Source organism: Biomphalaria glabrata, chromosome 10 (genome assembly GCF_947242115.1).
Source record: "Biomphalaria glabrata chromosome 10, xgBioGlab47.1, whole genome shotgun sequence".
In the NCBI taxonomy this organism is placed as follows: Eukaryota; Metazoa; Mollusca; class Gastropoda; family Planorbidae; genus Biomphalaria; species Biomphalaria glabrata.
The window spans coordinates 37,684,681-37,708,766 of NC_074720.1; the positions used below are offsets into that span (position 1 = coordinate 37,684,681).

The window sequence follows — 24,086 nt, forward strand, 5'->3', positions numbered from 1 at the left end:
ATTCCATGCTCTAATAGTAGCCTGCTAGGGAAGAAGGAGCATTTGCATAAATTTGTCGTAGCAACGAGGAATGTGCCTTTATCTTTGTGTCTTTCCGAGTATGTTATTAGGTTTTGTTTTTTGTATGTTATTTTATATAATACAGACGTTACTTCAAAAAAGATGATTACGTATATCTGAAGATTATTGTTTTCTTGAGTTGAGGGGATCCAAACAGAAGTCAGAGGATGCATATTCTACTATTTTATGTGGTCTTCCATTCGCGTTCTCTGCTTCTTCTTCTTTTTCCTTGTACTGTTCCCTGAAGGAAGGTCTTTGTGAGCATGGATACACCATGTCATTTATAAATTTATATAGGCATTGGAACAAAAAATTTATAGTAGTTTCCCTTATGATACCTCTTCTTCTTTTCGACTTAAATTTATCATGGGGACTGTTCAAGCTAAGGTAAAAATTCAATGTCAAATATTGAGTCTAGAATATTTCGGATACTGCTTAGAATAGTTAGATCTAGATTAGTATTTATCTACATCTAGAGTCATTAGAATAGATATATATGTAGACTCTTGGGTAATTTGATCTACAATCGCTAGGAACCTAGATCATTCTTAGTCTTAAGTCTACTCTTACTCACTCTAAGTTAGTAAACTGTTAAACGTAAACTAGTGACTTAGTCTAACAGTCTAACTCTACTACTCTAGACACTCTACTCTACTAGAGACTAGTCTCTAGTGTCTCTAGTCTCTACAAGTTACAACTACTGAACTAGATTAACTAGATCTTTAAATAGTTTAAATCTTTATAATTAGATCTATAACAATAATGATTTTAAATGATAGTATATTAGTATATTAATTATTTAATTTATTATCTATGACTAGATCTAGTATGACTATGTCTATGTTTATTTATGTTAAGTATGTTTTGTTTGGTAGCCTTGCCTTAGCGATATTCCCTTTCTTTTTACTCATTCACATCACACTTGTTTTAACATCTAAAACAAAAGCAAAATTAAGTAAGAAAATGTTAGAACTAGATCTAGTATTTAGATACAAAATAAATAAAAGAAATCTCCATTTCCCGGCTTTGAGTTTTATCCCTTTGATATGCATTAAAAACATTAAAATTAAAATAGCGTTCGTGTCATTAATTGTAACAAACGAATATTATGGAACACCCCATATTTACACAAAGACTATGACATGTGTGTGTTTTTAGGCTTATAAACATTTTAGATAGTTCATGTTTAGCTGATACTTAAATCAGAGCACCATTCAAGACAAGCAGAGGTAGACATGTTTATACTAGTAGGAAGAAGGACTGTTGTAGATCTGGCTGTAGGGATCTCCAAAATACTAGAGTCTGAGCTGTCTTGACTCAAGAGAATGTCCTTTGTGCTATCTGTGAACTGTGTTGAGGACCTGGGGCGGCACTGGGAAGTGTGTCAGTGGTCTGCACTGGTATTTAGATAGAAAAGGACATAGGACACTCTGGGACTTGATAGCTGAAGTCCATCCATTTTGTAATGTAAATAAATACTTCAGCTATTATTACCTCCTGCCTTTCGTTGAGTGCTTGCTATAGATTTACAACAATATGTAGTAGAGTTTCCTAATACTTACTAAGTTAGTCTTAGTAATACCTAGGTGAAAGTGGCCTTTTCAGGTCTTCGATGTAAAATTTCACCAAATTCTGGATCTAGATCTAAGTTCACCTATAGTTGTAATAGTCTAAATATCTATTCTATACTCTTTTCTAGATGTTATATAATATTAAATTATTTATTTAATTGCCTCCTTCATTCACTAAGTGACTATGGATCATCTCATGGAAATGAGATGAATGCCTGGGCATTAGCTGTGGTCGGAAGGATGTCGCCCACACAGCAGTTTCCCTCTACATGCAGCTGATGTATCCAAAAGAAACGGCAAGGGCCAATAAAGTTTGGGCTCAGCTGCATCGCAGACTCTTCCAGGGTGTAGCGCTGAGTGCTGCAAACTGCCTAATGGCCGCCGGCTCCTGATTTTTCCTCAAAGTGTTATAGATCTATATTACATAGATATTTTTTTTACTGTATGTGTATATTAGATCTATATGTATACATAACTTTAATGACTTAATAAGTCTAGATCTACTTCTAGATCTAGTAACTTATACACATCTACTCTAGCTAGGCTCTATTTAGATCTATATTTATTGATCAAGACTGATTGTAGACTAGATTCTAGATCATGATTATATGATCTATGAAGGAATCTCTGCTCTGCTTGTCTCAGTCAGTAGGGGGAACCAAACTTGGCTCAAGGAGTTGAGACTCTTCAATAAAGGGCATAATTAAGTAATATCATCTAGTTAATGGGACCCTTTGGATTGAATCTAAAGTCTTTCCATTCCCTTCTTTATTGGACACTCATAAAGTAGGCATGTATATCATTATATGTCAATTTTTGTCAAAACAAAAAAAAATGTTGTTTTAGTGTAGATCTAGATCTCTATCATTGTAAGCATTTGATATGAGGTTTTCAATGATATTTTAAATTCTTGTTCTATCGCCTACAGTTACAAAACTTTTTTTTTTTTTTACACATTTTTTTTCTTAACTTAGAAGTCTAGGAAGGCTGAGGTAAGTAACCAAAACACAAAAACAATACTTACTGCTAAAGCTCACAAAGTGTCTCATTATAAGCCCCCCCCTCCTGTTGTCTGCCAGCCAGCCTAATAAACAGTGCTGAATGTATGTTAATAAATGGGTGCCAAAAACAACTGTAGTATGCTTTTAAAGAATTATTATTTAATAGATGAGACATAATTAAATCTTTTATTAGGTTGGTACATGATCTAGAAGATGTAAACATTTTGAAATACTTCACCTCTAGTTATCTTATAATTTGAGAATATTCCATCTCATATTTATTGCTCACCTCTGTAGTAAATGGCCTCTATAAGAGAAAGCAGGAGAGCAGACATATAGGTCGCAGGAAACACATTTTGAGATCCAGTAAAAAAAAAAACTTGCAGAAAAAAGGCTAAAGAAAACTTAAGTAGACTCCCTCTGGTGGACAACAACTTGGTCTGTATCTGATGTGGCAAAATAAGCAGGTTGGAACTGGGCTTAATCTTCATCATCATCATCATCAAACTCCATTAGAGTGAGGGCTTGAGAGGCTCAAATCCTCTCTTGCAAAAGCCCTGGACAGAAACCCTGCTGTCTTGCATAGTGCATAAATGTCGCCATACAGGTCGAGAATTTAGGGTTTCACAGACCTGTCGAGACGGAGATCAGCAAGTCTGGGGCAGTCACACAGAATATGAGGCACAGTTTCCTCTTCTTCCCAACAGCGGGGGCATGGTGAATCAGAATTTGGCCATAGCCGCAAGAAATATGCCAACAGACAATGGCCTGTCCTGCACTGTGCTATAATAGCTTGCTCAGGCCTGGACAACCTCCACCACGGGAAGTGCGTTCAGGGCGCCTCATGCGCTCCCAGACTCCACAGGCTTTTTGGGACTTGTCCCAGCACTCAAACCACTTTTACATAAAATTTCTGTTTTTTTTGTATTATAGCCAGGGCTTGATTAAAGCTTACAGCCTGTTCAGTGGGTGGAATTTGCCCTCCCTGGTGGGCCAAAGAGTCTGCAATTGTGTTGCCAGTCACACCTATGTGACTCGGTACCCACTGCATTATTACAGGGGTGCCATAGCGTTGTTTAATGTTATGTGAAGCCATGATGACAGTGTTGATATTGGGGGGCCATGGTCCGGGGGGCTTAATCTTCAGAATCAAACACAATGCCAATAATAAATTATATTACTATAATGACAGAACACACATACAGATGTTTATCAAGTCTCAGCTGAGTCTGCAAGACGTTTGGCAGGGGCTTGACCAAGTTTATTTCAGACCTAGATCTAGTAATTTATATTTAGTATCTTGGTCTAAAAAGGTTAATATAGTAATGCTAATAATTGATAAGAAGAATATATTGATATTTTGAGTTTGATTTCTCTCCTAAATTTTAATTGTTGTGAATCAGTTAGATCTAAAAATTTAAACTTCCACTAGACTCTATAGACTTTATATTGATAAATTACAGTAAACATTTTAAAAGTATAACTACTGTATAGATCTAGATCTAGCACGGATTGATTATTGCAATATAATCTGAGAGTATGAATGTTCATTGCAATCAATAATGTTGATTGTTGACAGATGAAAACACAAACCAAATAGATTTAGACTGTAGACATTTGTTGAGAGCATTTAGATATAAATCAATGTAGAGGTCAGATGTTCCATATATATTCAAGTTCCTATGTCTGAACATAATTCATCTAGATCAAGAATAATAGCTCAATTGGGCCTTATACTTTTCTTCTTTCCGTCTAGCAAAGCAGTTTTCAAGTTTAATTCAAGCTCTAAGTCTCTGTAATATGCTATTTTTATTGAGATGGAATTAAGAAATTTGATTCCAGAGAAAAAGGAACATAAAAGGAAATGGAAAAAAGCAACTTTTTTAATTAGATGGAAAGATTGCTTATAATGACCTCTCTAATAATAAAGCCCTCTTTCTCCCATAGCTGTATAACATTTAGATCTTGAGCTATAAAGGGGAAGTAACAGTTGGGGGTTTAAGGGCACAACATGGCCTAAATTGTGCAGATGTGCTAAAAACCCAGAATATCAAAATAAATCTACCTCTCTTCCCCTCCCGTTTTGTTATGGGTCTTAGGGGATTGAGTGCGGAGACAATGACACAGTGTTTAGGGATACTTCACTAATTAGACAATCAGATTGCAGATCATACTCAGCACTAGATGAAATGTTTTGTTTACCATTCATGAAACTTTCTTTTCTCTCTCTTCAGGCATTGAGTGATGGCCAGCCTAAAGGGATAAAAACTTCGGTAGCTACTTTTATTTGAAACATTTTATATTAACTGAACAAAAAAAAGGAGAGTGAACCTTCAATGTTTAGTGTTAATTGTTTACAGTAGAAAGGACAAATCCAAATCGCCAAATATTAAAACACAAACACCCAGTAAACTAAGTTTGTTACTCTTGGTTTAAATACTTAGACTTACTTTGGTCCTTCCTCACTATTTGGCGCTTAGGGAGGCAAGCTCTCTCCACAGAGATCAGTCATGTGTGACTTCCACAGCCTCATCCCAGCTGGTTTACACAGATCTTAGGTCTTTTTGGAAGGTGGACATGTATGACCTTTGTTTTACTTTCTTCTTTTCTGCTTCCACGTTATGTCTGACTGTAGCCCTTCGTCTTATCTAAGGATTTGCCAAGTGGGGGCAAGTGCCCATTCAGGAAAGGATTTTTCTGTTGGTGACATGATCTCTGTATGTTATTATTACTAGGATGCTTCTCAGTCATTGCTGCTAAGCCTTGAACAAATAGAAAAATTCACCTATTTAGACTTAGGCATCATCATCTCAGTTTTAGGATTGCATATCACCATGTTGCATGTCAGATAGGGAAAGCAAAATGATGGCTTATCTGGGCAAACACTGAATGACAATGGTACCAATACTAACACAGTTTACAAACACTTGGAAATAATATGTATACTTGTGAACAATAAATGTTCATTGTTTGGTTTTGATTTCTTTTCTCTTTTAAGTTGCTAAAGATATTCATAATGTCCTGAGATCAGAGTTTTAGACATTCTCAAGTTGAGTCCCAATAAAGTTTCTCTATAATCTGATTTGTTTTCTAATGCACTCTGATAGCATTTTCTGTCAAACAGTCATTTTCTTTCTGAGCCATAAGTCTTCAAGAAACATTGTTTACTTGCATGCTATTGGATTGCTGTGCTTTAAAGGCTACACTTTCTGTCAAAAAACAAACTTTTATTCTTCCTCTCCTCGTGAGAACTTTGCCAGTACAGATTAATGAACTGCTTCTTGAAAGAAACTGAAAAATGGATTGAAATAATAATAATTATAGCTTTTATTTAGTGCTACTTTCATGCTTATAGCATGCTCAGAGCGCTATGATCCAATTTCATTTGTGGTCCAGTGGGGGGAAGGGGGTATCTGGGAGAAGGTTCAAGCGTACTTAGCCTCTCGTCCTCTCTTCCCACTATAATACTTTTACAATAAGGAGGAATATCAAACAAACATGCATGTCAAAGAAAAAAACAACATTAAAAAATAAAAAAGTCAAATATTGAGACTTCACTGTCTTTTATTTCTTTTTAATTAGTCAAATTAATTTGTTGTTAGCATTATCTGTGGCTGATTTTTTAAATACTTATACATAATCCATGCACTATAACTTTTAGTTAACATATTTCTTGTCCTAATTTTGTTTTTATTTTCTTAGTCTATACCTATAGAGAAGAAAAATGATCCATCAGTGATTATTTTTGACAAACTGCCGGTAAGTCTACAATTTTATACATGTTACACTAATTTGTAAAAATGTTATTTATTTTATATTTGATGCTGATATTTTTACAAATGGCATTAATAAAATTGTAATTAACGTCTTATAGTTCTTGTCTTGAGAGTGAACTTTGTAACTTTGTTTGTCCTACAGGTTCGAGTACAGAGAGTTGTTGTCGATGGCTTGACTAGAACTAAAGATGACATCATCATTAAGGAAATTAAGCCTCTGCTCAGCGCTAAGACATTTGAAGAGGTCTAGTTTACATAGAAGATTAATGTCCAAAAAAAAAAAAATTTTTTTAAAACAATCTGTAGCTTCTGTTAAAGAATTATGTAAATTGTACTTAACCTTAACCCTAATTTAATAGTGTTGTAAGTTGATAAAAAGTCCTCATCGCAATCAACACATAATTTATTCAATTTATAGAAACTTTCTAATCCTGAGATTTCAGCATATTTTCTGATTTATTTTTTGTTACAAAAGAAAAGATTGAAATATATTTATCTACAAAAAACTATCGCAAATCTGATACTGATAATTTTATAACTATATACCTCTTACAGACAATTTTGAACTTAATTGCTTCATTTTATCATTTAATTTGAATGGAAAGAATTTAGTATAAAAGTAATAGATATGTGTACATTTGAGTAGTGCCAAAGGTAGCTTGTGAACTATCCAGCTTCTCAAAGACTTTTACCCACAGCTACAGAGGTTTTACTGTACTGCACAGCTTTATGCTGTGATGTGACCCATGAAAAGCGTGTCAGAAATACAATTAGCCCCCCCCCCTCCTTTTTTCCCTCCTAATGCTCTAAAATATTGAGTACAGCTGTATATATATATATATATATATAAAATAGCCAGACATTCATGAGGACTTGTAATGTAACTGGATTTAAGTTTATGAAACTCTAAAGGAAAGTTCATGAGTTGAAATAATGTTGGTAAAAACAGGCAACTATGAAATTTAAATATGCAAATATTTTCTAATATATTTCTAAATGTTTCTAGGCTGGAAGATTAATTTTTCCCTGTTTTTTTTCTTCTTTAGCTTGTACACCTCAGCTATGGCGCAAAAGTTAAAATGGAAAGACTGGGACTGTTCAAAAATGTTGTGATAGCAATTGACGTCAGTAAAGGTACAAGGTTTTTAACATTTTTACCAAAATGAAGATAAACATAGATTTTTATTTTTTTAACATTTTTGACCAAAACACAGATAAACATGATGTTAACAGATTTTTTTAAAACATTTTTTACCAAAACGCAGATAAACGTGAAAACGGATATGAAGTCTTGTTTGAAGTTCAAGAGTTTCGTCGAGTGGATGGCGGCATCTACACCTCAATTAGTAACAATGATGGTAGCTTGGTATGTTTTGTTTTCATCTTCTTTGTTTAGAAAGTACATTTCAAGAGTGACAGCAGGGCTTTATTTTCCTACACATGTGCATATATTTTTTTTTTCTTTTTTTTTTTTTTTTTTTTCTTTCTTTCTTTTTTTTTTTTTTTTTAGGATACCTCAGCTTTTTAGCTTTTGACTTCAGTTGTCGAGCTGTTTACATCCTAGGAATCCTTGGGCCTTTGCCTCTTTTCTTTGCCTCTTTTTTGGGCATTGCCTCTTTTTTGGGCTATTGGCCTCTTTATTGGGCTTTTTTTTTTTTTTTTTTTTTTTTTTTTTATTTTTATTTTTTTGTTATAAAAAAAAAGGTGCATATTTTATTAGTAAGCGTACAAATTAAGTAGTTACATTTTAAAGTACAATGATTGCAAAACATAGCAATGCATATAGTTACATTTAGGTTGTCATAATATTTTAATGTTTTAAATTGCTTTGTATATGGCGTTATTTTTTTCCAATAGCATATAATGAATATTTTTTAAATTTAAGGTCTTAAAATATATGTGGTGAGAATGTCAACAATAGGTAATTAAATAGAAACAATCAAAGAGTGAAAGTATAAACTTAAATGATATTAAAACATTTTAAACATCGTAGTCACATTTTTTTTCCACTTTGTCTACATTGCTTATCGTTGTTTCCTTTGTGCTTTGCTACATTACCCTAGTTCTTTATATTAACTTCTATCAAACATGCATACACATCTATGTGTGTACACACTTATGCGAACATAGGCATTTAAACTTTTATATTGTTTCTTTTGTTGTCTCCCTTTTAAAGACAATTTTTGATTTCCTCCCTTGAGATTTGGAAAACTACTTCCTCATCATCAAGGTGGAAATCCTGTCTGCTAGAGTCAGTATATCGGGAGTTTCTGTTCAGAAACAATTTCTCTGTGGCTGGTCACAGGGACCAATTAGAGTCGTACTGAAAGTTATTTTATATGTATCTTTTTATCTCTCTCTCTATATATATATATACTTTTTTTTTTTGAATATTTTCCCCCTTCTTCTTTTTTTTTTCCCCCTTTTTAAATTTTTCCTCTTCCCCTCTTTAATATATTATTTCTCTGTAGACTGCACAAGCATGCGCAATATTGACAATGGTAGTGGAGAATTTTTTTTTTTTTTTACAACTTTTGACAATGAAACTAAATACTAATTTAGTAACAATTTGATCTAGAAGCTTGTTGAGATATGAAGTTATGTTGATGCTCAATATTAGAAAAACAGAAGAAAAATAATATATGTACACACTGTAAACGTCTGCAAGGTAGTAAGAAATAATATATTTGTATGTAGACTGCACAGGTATGCACAATACGGATAGTGGTGGTATTATTTCAATATTCGTAAAGAAGTCACTATGGACATAATTGTTAAAAAGTACAAATTTATACAAAGAATTGTTTGCTTAGATATCATGTGGTCATGCCTGATTCTCAATACAGTAACAACAGAAGAAAAACAATGTTTACATAAAACGTAAAGGTCTGCCCTTGTTCTTGATTTCTTAGAGTTACTCTTTTCTTTCCCTTTTCTTGGGTTTTCACGTGTTCGCTCCTGGTTCCTCATTGTTTTTTCCGTTCCTTGACTTGACGGCCTAATGTTCCATTTCGATATGATTCTCTGTTTTAATCGAATGAGATCTCTCGTTTTCTCCTGCCTAACTCGCTCGTCTTTGTAGATCAAAACTTTGGTTAAAGTCTTTACAGTCACAAGGTCAAGGCGTGGCCTTCGTGATTGTGTACTGTCTTGAATTGTCTCAACTCTTGTCAATTTTAAGGGGCGATCACTGGTTTTTTTTTATTTGGAGTACTAGCTTTTTTAATGATATGGTTACAGGGTCTTTAAAACATATAAAAAGGATCATTTAGGATATATATCTATACACACGCATACACACTCGCATACACATATTCATATATATATTCCCTTTTCTTTAAGTTAATGGACAATCTTGGTATTTTTATGTAGCGCTATATTGTTTCACTTTGCGTTCAATAATTTTCTTAAAAATGTGATCTAATAATACCTTGGCATATTGTTTATTATGGTAGACAATTTGTAAGTAGGTATTCCAGATAAGGTTTCTATATTCTGATAAAATAATTACATTGATGTCTACGTTTTTTATTTATGGCTTTAGGTACTTTGTTAAAGAAAATAGCAGTATTTACATTTGCACAGGTTTGACTGTTTGCGTCAATAATATCTTCTAAAGGTTTTCTTTCAACTTGTCTCTGAGTATAGTGTATATTGTTTTTGAGTCGTGGTGTGTTATGTTTTGTGTTATGTTTTCATTGCTGGGTAGGTGTCTTGTGAGTGATCTATAGAATGGATGTGTATGGTTACCAAAATGATGGGGTGTGTTGTTTTGAATGGGGAGGAGTTTGTTTAGTCTAAGTCCAAAATAATATAATACTAAGGGGAAGTTATTGCATATATATATTGGTTATATATGTAAGTCTAGTGGATATATCTATTTGCAGATGTTTCATTTACAGATATAGTTTTTAATAATTGATATAGTTTTGGTGTTCAAAGCTATTACAGTGAATAAGTTGCTATCTTTTACTCCATTTTTTTATATGCATCTTTTGATTGGAGAGTTACAAAATTGTGACATTTTTTTAGCTCCATTGTGCCTGATATGTCATAATCAAGTTAGCACCATGGAAACCATATCACAAAATTCCACCCATAATATTAAAGTTGAGAAACATGGAAATCGAAATCCTTCTTATCACCTTAGAAAACTCATATGACAGGTCATTGAGCAGCTAGACTTTAAAGATAAATTGGGTCTAGAGATTGTTGTGACATTGGCACAGTTTATTATCAAATTCCAATAAGAATTGAGCCAATTTATGATTCAAATTTCTCCTTTGAAAATATGGAGATTCATTGAAAAAAATGTTTTTTAAATCCCTTTGGAGTCATTGCCACAAGTTTTTATCATTTGAGAAACATTGAAACAGGATTAAATTCAAAATCAGATTCTAAGCTTGGGTTAAAAATATATTTTAAAATAATTCTATGATAATTATTTTTTTATTCAAATGGCTTGTATTAATTGATCTGCAATGCATATCTTTCAACACCTTAATAATCAACTCACGTACAGAAAAAAATGATTCCTTAATCTAAACTCAGATTTAGAGGAATTTTAGTGTGTAAAAAAACTGAGCTTCATAAAATTGATAGAATTTCATTTTTTTTTCTAAAATAAGTATCTATTCGTTTCATTTTTTCAACTTATTGCATTCTCTCAATTCAAAAATTTTTAGGACTTCCAAGTCAAGATGCCAAATATCTTGGGTCGAGGTGAAAGATTCAGCCTGGACTACACAGTGGGTACTAAAAGGACTCATGGCTATAGTGCCTACTTCAGGAAGCCTTTGAATAACAACCCAGACATGTTGTAAGTGTTTCTAGCATTTGAACAAACACATTGCTGGACTTTTAGCAATTCAATTCAAACTTTTTTTATGAGATGTCATGTAAGACAGATAAGAACTCATACTGTTCTAGCTTGGAATTAAAAAAAAAAAATTATTTTTTTTAAAAGTTGGTTTTAATTTTAGATGAAAAAAAATGGTAATGTGAAAATATTTTGATAAAATATAACAATTTAAACCTTTCTCCTTAAATCCTTAAACAGTTTTGTGAAACTTTTTTTTTCTTCTCAGTTTTTCTTGTTTTTTTTTTCTTGTTTTTTTTTAGGTATTCTTAACCACATCAAATTTTATTTGGTTGGAAATGGAAATAGTTAATTAATGAAATCTTATTGTTATATTTTTTAGTCAAAATGTTTTTCATTGAAATTTTCTCTTCTCCCAGTGTTGGTAGCACATTGTATCAGTTTCATGGTGAGTATCCCTGGAGTGGATACAAACAGACTGACAGAGGAATAGGATTTGACTTCACTGTAAGTTGGTGTAGGAATTCAATTAGTCAGTTAGTCAGCTATTCTACTTACACTTGTATGTTTGGGATTCAACTTAATGAGAGAAGAGCATTAATTAGAAAGATTATGTGTCAAATTTTGTGTGTTAGCACTTGGAAAGGTCAATATGAGGATTTGAGGTTTAATATCTGGATCCAACATTTTTGCACAATGTTAGAGGTTATATTATACAATTTGTACAAATGAAATTGTTACAAATTTATCCAAAGTGATCAAGTTTAAGGATCACAATATAGTGTTAGTATTTAATTGGGTTTGAATTCAAATCTCTGCTGCCTTGCAGCTATTCCCAAACATTCAAAGGCTTTGGTAGTAAACTCTGAGGAAGAACCAGGAGCTGGTAAGCCTTAGGCAGCTTGCAGCACACAGTTCTATGTCTTCCCAATGGTCAGTATTGATGTTCACTGATTTGAGGTCCCGTTTTATTACATCTATGTAACGGAGGTGGGGTTGACCAGTTTTTCTAGAGCCTGTCGCGAGTTGTCCGTTGAGGATGACTTTCGGGATGCGATTGTCCTCCATCCGGCAAACATGTCCAAGCCAGTGCAAGCGGCGTTGTCTGAGGACTGTAAAGATGCTGCAATACCTGTTCGCACAAGGATCTCAGTATGAGTTTAGTTTAAGAAACACTGATGTACACTCTACAGCTATACAGAGAGCAGAGAGCTCTCCTTATCTCTAACACCCTGTTTAGTACTGTGTGTGGGGATTAATGAGTTAGAATGGGTATCCAAATATCCATATATATATATATATATAATAATTATAATAATAGCTTTTATATACAGCTATTTTCATGCTTATAGCATGCTCAGAGTACTATGTCCAATCTCAGTTGTGGACCAGTGGGGGGGGGGGGGGGGGTATCTGGGAGAATGTTTTTCATGCTGCCTTTAAGCGCTCAGTAAATGCAACTCTGCTCGAGTCGGGTATCGAACCTTGAGCCCCCTTCAAAGGTAGCCAAGCCAAGTTCAACATACTTAGCCTCTCGACCACACTTCCCACATATATATATATATTGATATATTTATATCAAGTTCTCGTATCTATTTTTAAAAATATTTTGAGCCTTTGATCATTTTCTAATTTCTTTTCAATTCTGGAAGGGTTTAATGTTTTGTTGTTTCTTTTTTTTAATTGGTCCAATGTTTAGTTCCCAACTTTCCTAGGATCACACAATCTCCAATGGGAGGCAGTCTGGCGAGATTTGAAATCTTTATCCAGGGAGACTTCCTTTGCTGTAAGGGAGCAAGCAGGTCATTCACTGAAATCATGTCTAAAGGTAAGAAACGGAATGTACTGACAGGGCAATTAATGCTTGCCTTAGTGGTGGTTTGAATTGGCATTAAATCAACACTAATTTAATACTTAATCCTCAATCCTACAATACTTTAATTATAAATACACAATATAAATCAATTTAGATAAGAAATCTTTGGTGATAAATGTTGAAATGAAATACAATAAAAACAGATGACCCCAAATGTTCACTTTTGTCCATTTTATTCTCTGGGACCTAAGAAATATCTACAGTCTGGCTATAGCAAAGTCCAAGTTTATTTTTAGTTCCCTGTGGATTTGATAGTCTATTTTTGCTCAGCCGCAAGCTTTCAATCAAGTCCAGAGTAAATATCTATCAAAACAGCTTTCATTGTTTTTGGCAACATTTAGTATCATGTGACACTGCTATTTTTACCCATGAACTAACAAATATACACAAATATAATAGTAAGCATAATTATGTCATTAACTTCAAACAAAATCTAATTACAATTACATGATTAATTACATTTTTATTATTATTTTTTTTTTTTTTTGTAGTTGTTTCTTAAGCTTTAAGTTTAGTTTGGTAGATTTAAATAACCATACTTTGAATAGAGTGGTATCTAAGGTTGTTGAAACTTTGTTCCCATTTCAGCACACATTCTCCATTGACAAACGAGATGATCCTATCTTGCCAACGACTGGCTTCCTTTGGCAGACTAGCCAGGTAAATCTGCTCATGTGAACAGATGTTTGATCACTTCTTACTACACTTACAGATATATTTAACTTGATGCAACGTCTACACCTAGTTAACAAGAACACAATGTTATTTCTGCAGGAATATGCTGGTCTTGGCGGAAATGTGGAGTATGCTAAACAGGATGGAACTTTTCAGTGGAATGTTTCTCTTCCATTAGATACGGTTGGTGTAATTCTTGTTACATTTTGCTATGAGAATTTTATTGGTACATAATAATGATCGGAAAGTCTTCGATTCTGAAGATTAAGGATGTGTTAAGTCTTGCACATGACTACGCAAATGCAGTTGCGACTTTCATATTTTTCCACATCTGATGCAGGGATTCTATTTAAGTTTTCTTTACGTTTTCACCTGTCTTATGCAAAGGCTTTTCTCTAGGCCTCAAATGTTTGTCCTGCAGCCCTTGTAAGAGCTCTCCATCTGTCTTTTTCAGAAACCATATGTTGCCAGCTACTTTCCTCTATGAATATATTGGTGTCGGTATATATTTAGATAACACAGACATCAATATATTTTTATTTTTCTTGTATGAAAAAATTATTTCATTCTACAATTTTTCTTTGTAAAATTAAATAAAAAGCATGCTCAATTATGACTTCAAGGTTAATAAAATTGTCGCCGCTGCAAATCGTCAATGCTGATTTATTATTTGGTGCTACTAGTGTAAAAAAAATATGTTATTTCTTCTTGAAATGACACAAAACCATTTATTACATTCTTTGTTGTCTTCTTTGAAGATTTACAAAACTATCATGTGCAGCGCTCTAAGCATGCTAGTTGCACTAAACAAAAATAATTAATAAAAATATTTCCATTTGCAAAAATTTATTAATTGTTAGTCAGTCTAGATCTGTTAAAAATTATTATAGAATTGATTCAAATTAATTGATGGAATTTCACTCAATATATAACCTTTGTTGTTTTTTTTAAAAAGTATTTTCTTATATTTGTAAATTAATTTTTGAAAAATATTTTTGATATGTCAATCATTGAAATATTTAGTGATGCTAATAATTATGATTCTTGTCTTATTTAAACTTTAAAACCTGTTCATGTACCTTTTGAATGGAAGATTTTTTTTTTCAATTGTTTATATTCAGTCATTACCTGAATTTTCATTTTTAATGACACAGTAGTACATAACTTTGTTTAGTCCACTATTGTAAATGATGAATGTATTAAATTTAGATTTTGTAGTAAATATGATTTGCACAACTTTGAGTACCTGTATTTTAAATGTTTATTTTTTAGGAACAAATTAAGAAATAAATATTTGGTTTTATTATGTTTGTTTAGATTTTTCAAGTATCATTAGCTGGAGGCATTATGAGGACCCTCGATCCCAGAGCTTCTATATCTATTAGTGATAAGTTCTTCCTCGGTGGCCCACTGACTCTCAGAGGCTTCAATATGAGAGGTTGTGGCCCACACAGTCATGGTAGGTTTATGTTTCTACCCACTTGCTCATGGCAGATTTAGATTATGTTCCACTTAGCAATAGTAAATTTAGGTTGTAGCCAACATTGTCATGGTATGTTTAGGCTGGGGTCCACACAGACATGTAAGGATTAGGTTTCAGACCACACAGTTGTGGTAGGATTAGATTGTGATTAGGGACGGAGTTTATAATGGACTCTAGAAAACATAATTTAGATGTTAAAAAATGCTTTTTTCTTTTTTAAATTAAGAAATTTTTAATTAGTTTATTCCAATTTGACTAATTCATCTATGTATTTCAGAGTAAATAAAATACACTAAGTCTTCTGAGAAAAAAAATTGTTCAATTTCTAAAGGAGAGACAAAATTGTAAATGTTTTTTTCTTTGTGTGTTTGTAAACTAATAAAAAAATGTCTTGATCTCTCAGAAAATGCTCTCGGTGCTGATTCTTATTGGCTGACTGCTGCACACATCTACAGTCCTCTTCCTTTCCGACCAGGCAAAGGAAGGTTTGGTGACCTGTTTAAAACTCATTTCTTCATCAACGCAGGGAATTTAGGCAATATAGATTTTAGTGAGTAGAACACAATTGAATCTAGGAGTGATTGTTGATATAATTCTTTCAATACAGAATACTTTTTTTTATCATCGGTTTATTCTTGAACAAATTGCTAGAACTGGAGGTTAAAGAATTTGTTTTTTAAATTTCCACCCACTTATTTTTAATGAAGTTTTTACGCCAAATTTCCTCTACTTTTAAAACAGAAACAGAAGGTTAATAGGTAAGGTTATCTATTGGATAAAAAACAGTCACCCTAAGATCCTTTAATCATTTATTTAAAAAAGTATTTTTTCTTAATGTAGACTATTGTTGTTTTGTGTCCTTGTCATGAACCCCATTCACTACTTATGAAAGCTACTCAGAATTGTGCCATCTAAACCAGTACTAAATTTGGGAGGTGCCTTTTATGGCATGCAAAGTAAAAAAAAAATTTTTTTGTTCTCGTACTTTGTTCTCAGATCCCAGACACTAATAATCACATAATCATATCAAATTTTTATTCTGAATTACATTGTTGTATTTTCTTCCAGTGGATTATAATATTATAAATCATCCCGCAATGTGTGTCTGGAAAACATTTGATTTTTTACGCTCTTTTTCTATGATATCTTTGTGTATGATTGACCTTGTTATGTACCTAGTTAAGTCTTAAGTCACTATTAAAAGTGTTTGTTATTAACTATATTTAGTCTCACTTCAATGTGTATCTACAATATACCATAGAGGTCTTTTTTTTTTTTTTTTTGTTAAGTTTTAAGAATCATTCAGAAATTTTCCTATGAAACTTAAATTATTCTTATCTTCTGTTTCCAGGCAACTTGTCAGGTTCCGTTTCCTCATTGATCTCAACACTCAGGTGGTCTTACGGTGCTGGGGTTGTGCTGTGTATGGGACGCAGTGCTCGTCTGGAGCTGAACTATGTTATACCAATGAGAATACAGAAGGGAGATAAGTGAGTTAATGTTTCTTGTTTGTTTAACAAGGGAGATAAAATGTATATATATAGATAGATAGATATATATATATCTCAGACTCTCCATTCTGTTGATTACTCTCACCCCCCTCCCAATGCTTATATATTATTGTGTGAATTATAGTATTCTTATGATAATACCCGAAATGTATAGATATAGAAGTTTGAAGTAAATTGGGTTGCTGATAAATCTTTTCTTTAGTCCAATAGATCTTGAAGCTGGATTTGACACCCTTGCTAACTCATTATCTTTGAATAAATAAAATTCCTACTTCAGTAACTCCAAAAGTAATATAAGAGAATCATTACTTATAAGCTACCTACAAAGCTAATGGTGCAGCGTGGTCGTCATAATGGTGGTCTCAGGTTTGAACCCAGCGCTATTATATTTCATACCTAGCACAGTTTACCCCCACCCCCCCTACCCATCTTCATGTACCCATCCCATACTGGTATTATATGTGATCTCTTTCTCCTAATGGTTGCTACAAGCTCACAATAAAATCAACTTTGGTTAATAGCCCAAACATTTTACCGTCTGGCTAATATATCTCTTATGCTAGACTGATATTTGAAAAGTAAAGTATTTCTTCTTTTCCTTATATTTCAGAGCCAATGCTGGACTACAGTTTGGAATAGGAATTCAATTTTTGTAGACTTTGTTTTGTCATGGTCCAAGTCTGACAGTGCCTGTTTGTTTTGTTGGCTTAGTTCATTTGTTTTTCAAATATTTGTTTTAATATGATCAAGGGCATCAGTAAACAAGGGACATAATTAGTTTGTGTGTAGATTGAAATATCAATAAGTGATAGACTTACTATTGCCTCAGTGGACATCATACTTATACAATATTTCAACTGTCCAGTGTATATTCTTCTAAGTGGTTGGCTTATAAACTCTGGTTATATTCCTCTACTCAAATTTTGAATGAGCGTGTGAATGTTATGTTTGCAAGCTTTTATGTTTGAAAGTTTTGACAGTGAACTGCTGAATGTTGAACAGTTGTGCAAGATTTACTCGTGTGTGTGAATTGGTAATCTTGACTTTTTGTTGTCAGATTTAAAATCTATGATCTTGTTTAGTGTTTGTGATTTGGGGATCACTGCAATGACTAGATGATAATAAATATATTATTTAATCCAATGTTGACTTAAGGAGTCATTGATTTGCTTCAGTTGACACAAAGACTAATATCCAATAGATCTTGACTTGTTCCTATTGTGTTTACTCAATATTCATTATCAGTTAACATTTCACTGAAAGGATCTGAAGCTTCCTGGTTTCTCAACAGCTAGCTACTTGATGAGCTCAGGTAACTGTCAACAGAATATATTTTTGTCATTGAGCAGGAGATGACAATAAAAAAAAAAGAAATAGCAAAAATTGTCATAGTGCAGTTTTAATTTTTTTTTCTTTTTAACAATACCTCTATTCAAGTCACAATTTCATGGAGTGGGGAACTTGGAACCTGGACAGGGATATAAAAAATGACTAACAATTTCCCTAGAAATTTAACAGTTGATGTATATTGCTGAGAAACGTACTAGCTTATTGGCCACACTCTAGTTTGACTTCAATAATTTTTCAAAGTAAAAAAGAAATAAATTTAAATTTGGCTAGAGAACTAGATCTAGATCCACTTAACCAGGTTTCTTTCTTTGGGGGAAAAGGATGGGAATTGGGTAAAGTACAAATGTTCCTTTTTTTTTTTTAAATCTAACATTCATTAGTTGTTAAGTGAAAAACAATCACTCCATAAGTTGTATAAAGGAAGTATTGTCTTTTTAAAAAAAAGTATTTTAAATTTGTTCTTCTTTTGACTGGGAAAAAAATGTTTAACTTGTTCGCAAAGAAAATGACCATCATTGATTCTGTGATGAAAATGTTTCAGCACAAATTATAACCTTTTACTGTTTTTACATTCAGTTTGTGGAGATAATTAAATGTAGCTGCTGGTTGCTTAACTGAGAGGGCGAGGGTTCAATGAAGAAATTTGTGTTTCAGAATTCAATTGCGCAGAGCTGTTTACTGAATGTCCCAGAATCCCCCCTCCCCTCCCCTAATCCTGTAAGATACCAAACAAAAATGGACAAAGCATGCAACAGTGACGTAGCAACCATGACAAGAAGGAAGGGGTTCGTTGCACACAGGCAGGGGGGGGGGGGCAGTCAAAACACTGCATTAGGACAAGATAAGAGTGAGAGACGTCAATGGAGTATCTGTTGTTAGAGGTATCCTCTCAATAAGGAAGTCGTTTTTTTTTTTAAGCAATGTAAAATCCCTATGCAAAAACAAAGTAAATCTCACAGTTTTCTGACTAACCCAATATACTTGAATATACAGTTCATTCAAGCCATTAACACATTCAAGCTCCTTCATTTTACCAACACAGAATAAACAAAGTCTTTAATATCACTTCAGATTAAGTTGACTGTTTATTAATTACTATACTCTTAACAACATGTAGCCTTTATAGTAGTTGGCATAGAATACAAAAATTAAACAGTTCTCTATAAGTGTTGTCATACACTGTAAGTGTATTATATATTTTTATTGCGATACATTATACAAAGTAGTCAGGCTTTCTGTGACTTAAAAAGGGGTGTGATACAATCTCTAGTTCCTTAAACACTAAATAAGATAGGGTACCAATATCTTAATACAATCTCTAGATATAAATATTGAGGAGCAAAATCCATTCGAAAGCAACCACTGTCTGTTTTCTTCAAGATGATACTCTTTAGTTTAGAACGTATTGGTGTGGTTTTGTTTCACATATTTCAGAGGCTCCTTCAGATTGGAAGATTATTACATCCTAGCCGAAACATCTTAAAGGAAGGCGGGGGATGGCAGCAGAAATGGGTTTAAACCCAGGACCATCCTGACAATGTAACAACAGTCCAGAGCGCATAGGCCTACATAATAATAATAATAAATAGGTCTAAAGGTTTAGGCGAAACCATCACACCTAGTACTTGTGTATGATTTATAGTTTTATATGTAGCAAGAGTTAAACTTGTATATTGTAGGCTCTGTTATACTTGTATATTGTAGACTCTGTTATACTTGTATATTGTAGGCTCTACCTACTAATTACATATACATAGATAACGTAGTGTTGGCTAATGACTGAATATTACAAAATAAGCACATAGAGATCGATAATTTAGATCATAGTAATGGAATGATTTCACAAGATCAGTGATGCAGAGAGTAGGTCAACAAAGAAATGTCTCTAAAATATAATAAAAATGACTTTATTTTATATAGATGAATTTTAAAAAAAAAACACACCAGGTTCAATAAATACATAAATGCATTCCCAATTCAAAGCCTCTTACAGGGTCTAGGTCTAAATGCCTATAATAAATGGAATACGGAACAACATTGAGTTGAGATAATGATAATCATAAAGCCATATCACCGGTCTATAGGAATGATACACAAATGTTTGGAAAATATTTAAAGAAGTTCCAAACCAAATGTTCACAGCTCATTGGAAAAAAATGTTTCCTTTCTTCACTTTTAAAAAACTTCTATAAGTAAGGTGAAGTCACTTTTCGACGGATGCCAACTTTGTAGGCCTACTACGGTATTGTGTAGCTTGTGCAATGACAGAGAAATAAGATGTCATTTAATAAGCCTACACAATAGACCACAAGGTCTGAAAAGAGTATCTTTACTTTTTTTTTTTTACTTTACAAAATAGGCCTATACTTTGCCCGTCTGCTGTTCTGAACCTACGCCTACTCTTAAGTTGTAGAGCCAGCAGTTGGAAAACAGAAACTTTCTCAAATGTCATAAATATTTATAACCCAGGCTTGAAATCATAAGCCGCCTGGCGTTCTAAATAACCAAACAGTAACGTCTGATATAAACTTAGATTATATAGATCAGGGGTTCTCAACCTGTGGATCGCGATCTTTTGGGGGTCGATAGATGATTTCCCAGGGGTCGCCTAAGACCAATGAAAAATGGATTGTTTTTGTCCATTCTATTGCTGTGTGTGTGTGCTGGGGGGGGGGTCGCGGCAGAGTGGCGGATTGTAAAAAGGGGTCGCCGAGCCTAAAAGGTTGAGAACCGCTGATATAGATCAATATATTCTTGTGTGTGGATCATTAAACAAAAACTCTCACCAATGGAAAGAAAAAGTATCGAATAAATTCAACAACAACATTGTAATAATTGGAACCTATAACACTCTAAGAGAGAGAGCATTAGAAATGTGATCAATGAGAATGAATGAAAGTATGTGTATAGTGAGGTAGATATCTACATAGGCCCTACATGTACAGACCATACAGTGTCAAAACGGTAGTGGTAACATCGGCATTGTACGCTACACTTAAAGAATGTATATAACAAATTAGAACATAATAAAATAAAAATTATATTTCAAATATTTGTTTGTCACATTCGCTGAACAATTGCCCGTAGGGCCTCTGATTGGTGGGGACCTCGCACAGGACTCAAAGAAAACAATTTTTTTTTTAAATTGTGAAAGATGAATCCCATCTAAAAAAAACAACCCTGTATGTCTACTAACCTAGATCTATGTGTCAAGGTTTATTCACAAATGTTTATATCTACTTGTTAGACTACAGATGTTAGAAGACCATTGTTAATTCCTTTGGTGAAATGTCGAAACGTTATTTCTAGTTCAGTGATCATGAATCTTCCATGAAGCACACTAGTGCCTACTATTTGACTTAATTGTTGATTTAGATATAGTTACAGAAAGGTCTTTTCTATTTCATATGAGGCCACCCTATTCACTTCGCCTAGGGCCTCCAGTTACCTAAGGCCGGCCCTGTTTGTCTACAAGGCTGTTGTGTGACTAGCCTACACTGATCAGACTGTCCTGACTCCATAACACCAGGTACACATTCAACACTTTCAAAAGTCAAACAGTTTGAAGACAAAACATATTCGACTTTATTACAAATGTTCTTTAAAACAAAAGATTATTAAATCATCTCGCTGAAAAATTCCAACCATGGACCTTCAGCTTATCAACTAACTAGACATTTATTCAAACAAATAACACCATTTAAAATACATAAATACATACACATTTAAAATGCATTTATTCAAACAAATAACACCATTTGAAGTACAGTAATACATACACATTTAAAATGCAAAGTTGTGAAAGAAGCATAGCACATACCACAGTGTTTAAAACTCAAAATGTAAACACTAGCACTAGTTTGGCATTCAATAAATACGTGTAGTGATATGTAGCATTTTCAATTCTTTTCTTTTTAAATTAATAAATAGTGATATCCTTCTACCAATTTTCCCTATCACGTTTTGGCCTATGTACAGCAGATAAATTAAGTACTTTGTTAGGGCAATGAACAATAAGTATACACAAAAGCAGATAATTTTTCTCCTTGCAGTCCAAAGACTTCCATGTGTCAACTTTTCGGAAAGTCTGTTCATCCAATATTTAACATAGGCGTCTCGTTGTGACATTCATGAATGGTTCCTGCCTAGGGCTAGATAGATCTAGATTACTAGTTTGTCTCTTGTAGATAATGTCTAGTCAGTACTTGACTGCATTGCCTGTTCAATAGAAAAACAAATAGACAATTAAAAGATAAGGGGAAAAAAAGCAATATTTATTTTTAGAGTACTATAAGGTAGTTTCCGGGATGCGAGACTTTATAAACTCTATCTACACGCACTTGTAGAAATGGGATCATTCATGAAACAATGCAATGATAAATAAATAACCACGTACGAAAATAGACTATGGTCAATAAGTGGCGAGACAATTTAGATATCTGTATGAAAACTGTTTTTTTGTCCCTTTATTAAGAATGTAAAGACACATTTCTCATTTCCTTAGAAGGTAGACTTCCAACTTCCACTAGACATTCTGTATATCGATCTAACAGATGGCAGGAGAACCACAGGTTGTCCACTTCTAAGGTCTACGGATGTATGCAAACGCGGCATGAAATTCTTCGAAATCGACACTAACAGCTGGAAAAAAAAAGGGCACTGGATAGATCCACATGTAGAGCGAGCATAAAAGTAGGGTGCCGGATTGCAGATGTCATACACAACGGCATACACAACAGAAGTATAAAGAAGGATGAAAATGTAACGGCGCCTGGTGATTACAGATGCCGAACCTGTGACCGCAATTGTATATCAAGAACTGGCCTCTTTAGTTGCACAAGAAGTTGCAATGGGAAATGGTGACCTCTCGAGACGTAAAATGTCACAGATTTCCTTAGAAGTTAATAGTTTAGTAGGCCAATTGTTAAACTAAGTTTAGAGAGTATTGGCCCCATTGAAAGACTTGCTGGTTGAAGAAGAACCAAAGACCTGAGTTCCTTGTAAGATAAGATAAGTTCATGATGTCCCAGAAGCCAAAGACCTGAGTTCCTTGTAAGATAAGATAAGTTCATGATGTCCCCAGAAGCCAAAGACCTGAGTTCCTTGTAAGATAAGATAAGTTCATGATGTCCCAGAAGCCAAGGTCAACTGGATATCTGGCATCTGTTATGTTTATATATATTGTGCTGGTTGTTTAAAACCCCAGTAAAGTACAATGTTGATCTAAATGGGGACACTAAACTTTATCTGTCCATCAGTCTCAAGTGTCGTAGAGAGCAACGCTACTGACTACCTATTATATACTGAGAAAGATTTCTATATATTACGACTCTACACTGCACACCAGTTAAGTGTATTTATCATATGTAAAGCCTGAACACAATGTCAGGGATAGAATGATTTTCACGCAGGAGTGAAAAGGCGAGAAACACAGACCCATATATTTTAAATCTAGACTGGAAATCGGAAACAAATTCTTCCGCGATCGATCGATTCACAGACCTATATATTTCAAAGTTCCTTCAGTTTGGAAGATTATTACATCCTAGCCGAAACCTCTAAAAGGAAGGCAGGGGATGGCATATATTATATATACTCTTATGTACGTAACTCTTTTTCAAGCTGCAAGGGAAGTCGCCCCAAATTTACGAAAATCAATATTTTCTGTCTTACAAAAGTAATGATCTTTAGCTTTCAAAGTTTAGAAATAATGCAAAATCATTTCACAGATTTTCTTCAGAATTGACTTCTAATCATAGAACTATATATTCAATAAATATATGAAACAAAGCCAGTTCCTGTTAGTCTCCATTGAGACAATGCTTCAAAAATCCTAGACCGAAGTAATTATTGTCTGTTGATTTTAGTCATATTATGTAGGCCTACATTTAAATAGATTGATTACCTATATCTTCTAGATTATGTATCTAAAAATTGCAAAATAGTAATTATGTGACGAGAGTA

The 24,086-nt window shown here is 33.5% G+C and overlaps 2 protein-coding genes across 4 annotated transcripts in view; one reads left to right on the top strand and one right to left on the bottom strand.

Annotated features, from left to right (window-relative positions):
* The first annotated feature begins 368 nt into the window (after positions 1 to 368).
* Positions 369 to 17,915, top strand: LOC106060925 (sorting and assembly machinery component 50 homolog). Of its 2 annotated transcripts, XM_056044606.1 has the most exons (16): positions 412 to 447; positions 2,606 to 2,623; positions 4,867 to 4,905; positions 6,335 to 6,391; positions 6,551 to 6,652; positions 7,455 to 7,542; positions 7,674 to 7,774; positions 11,094 to 11,227; positions 11,647 to 11,734; positions 12,927 to 13,055; positions 13,692 to 13,763; positions 13,878 to 13,961; positions 15,096 to 15,237; positions 15,665 to 15,811; positions 16,613 to 16,751; positions 17,383 to 17,915. In XM_056044606.1, the coding sequence occupies exons 1-16, from the start codon at positions 427 to 429 to the stop codon at positions 17,426 to 17,428; spliced, it is 1,407 nt and encodes a 468-aa protein (XP_055900581.1). In that variant the 5' UTR covers positions 412 to 426; the 3' UTR covers positions 17,429 to 17,915. The 2 variants fall into 2 exon arrangements, with proteins under 2 accessions (XP_055900582.1, XP_055900581.1); XM_056044607.1 differs by lacking the exon at positions 2,606 to 2,623 and having other exon boundaries at positions 369 to 447.
* Positions 17,916 to 19,188: 1,273 nt separating this feature from the next.
* The window catches only part of LOC106060918 (uncharacterized), a 46,809-nt gene continuing 41,911 nt past the window's right edge, over positions 19,189 to 24,086 (bottom strand). For both annotated transcript variants that reach the window (XM_056044179.1, XM_056044177.1), the window contains exon 3: positions 19,189 to 22,340. The gene's annotated coding sequence lies outside the window, so the exon portion shown is untranslated. The remainder of the gene's footprint in view (positions 22,341 to 24,086) is intronic.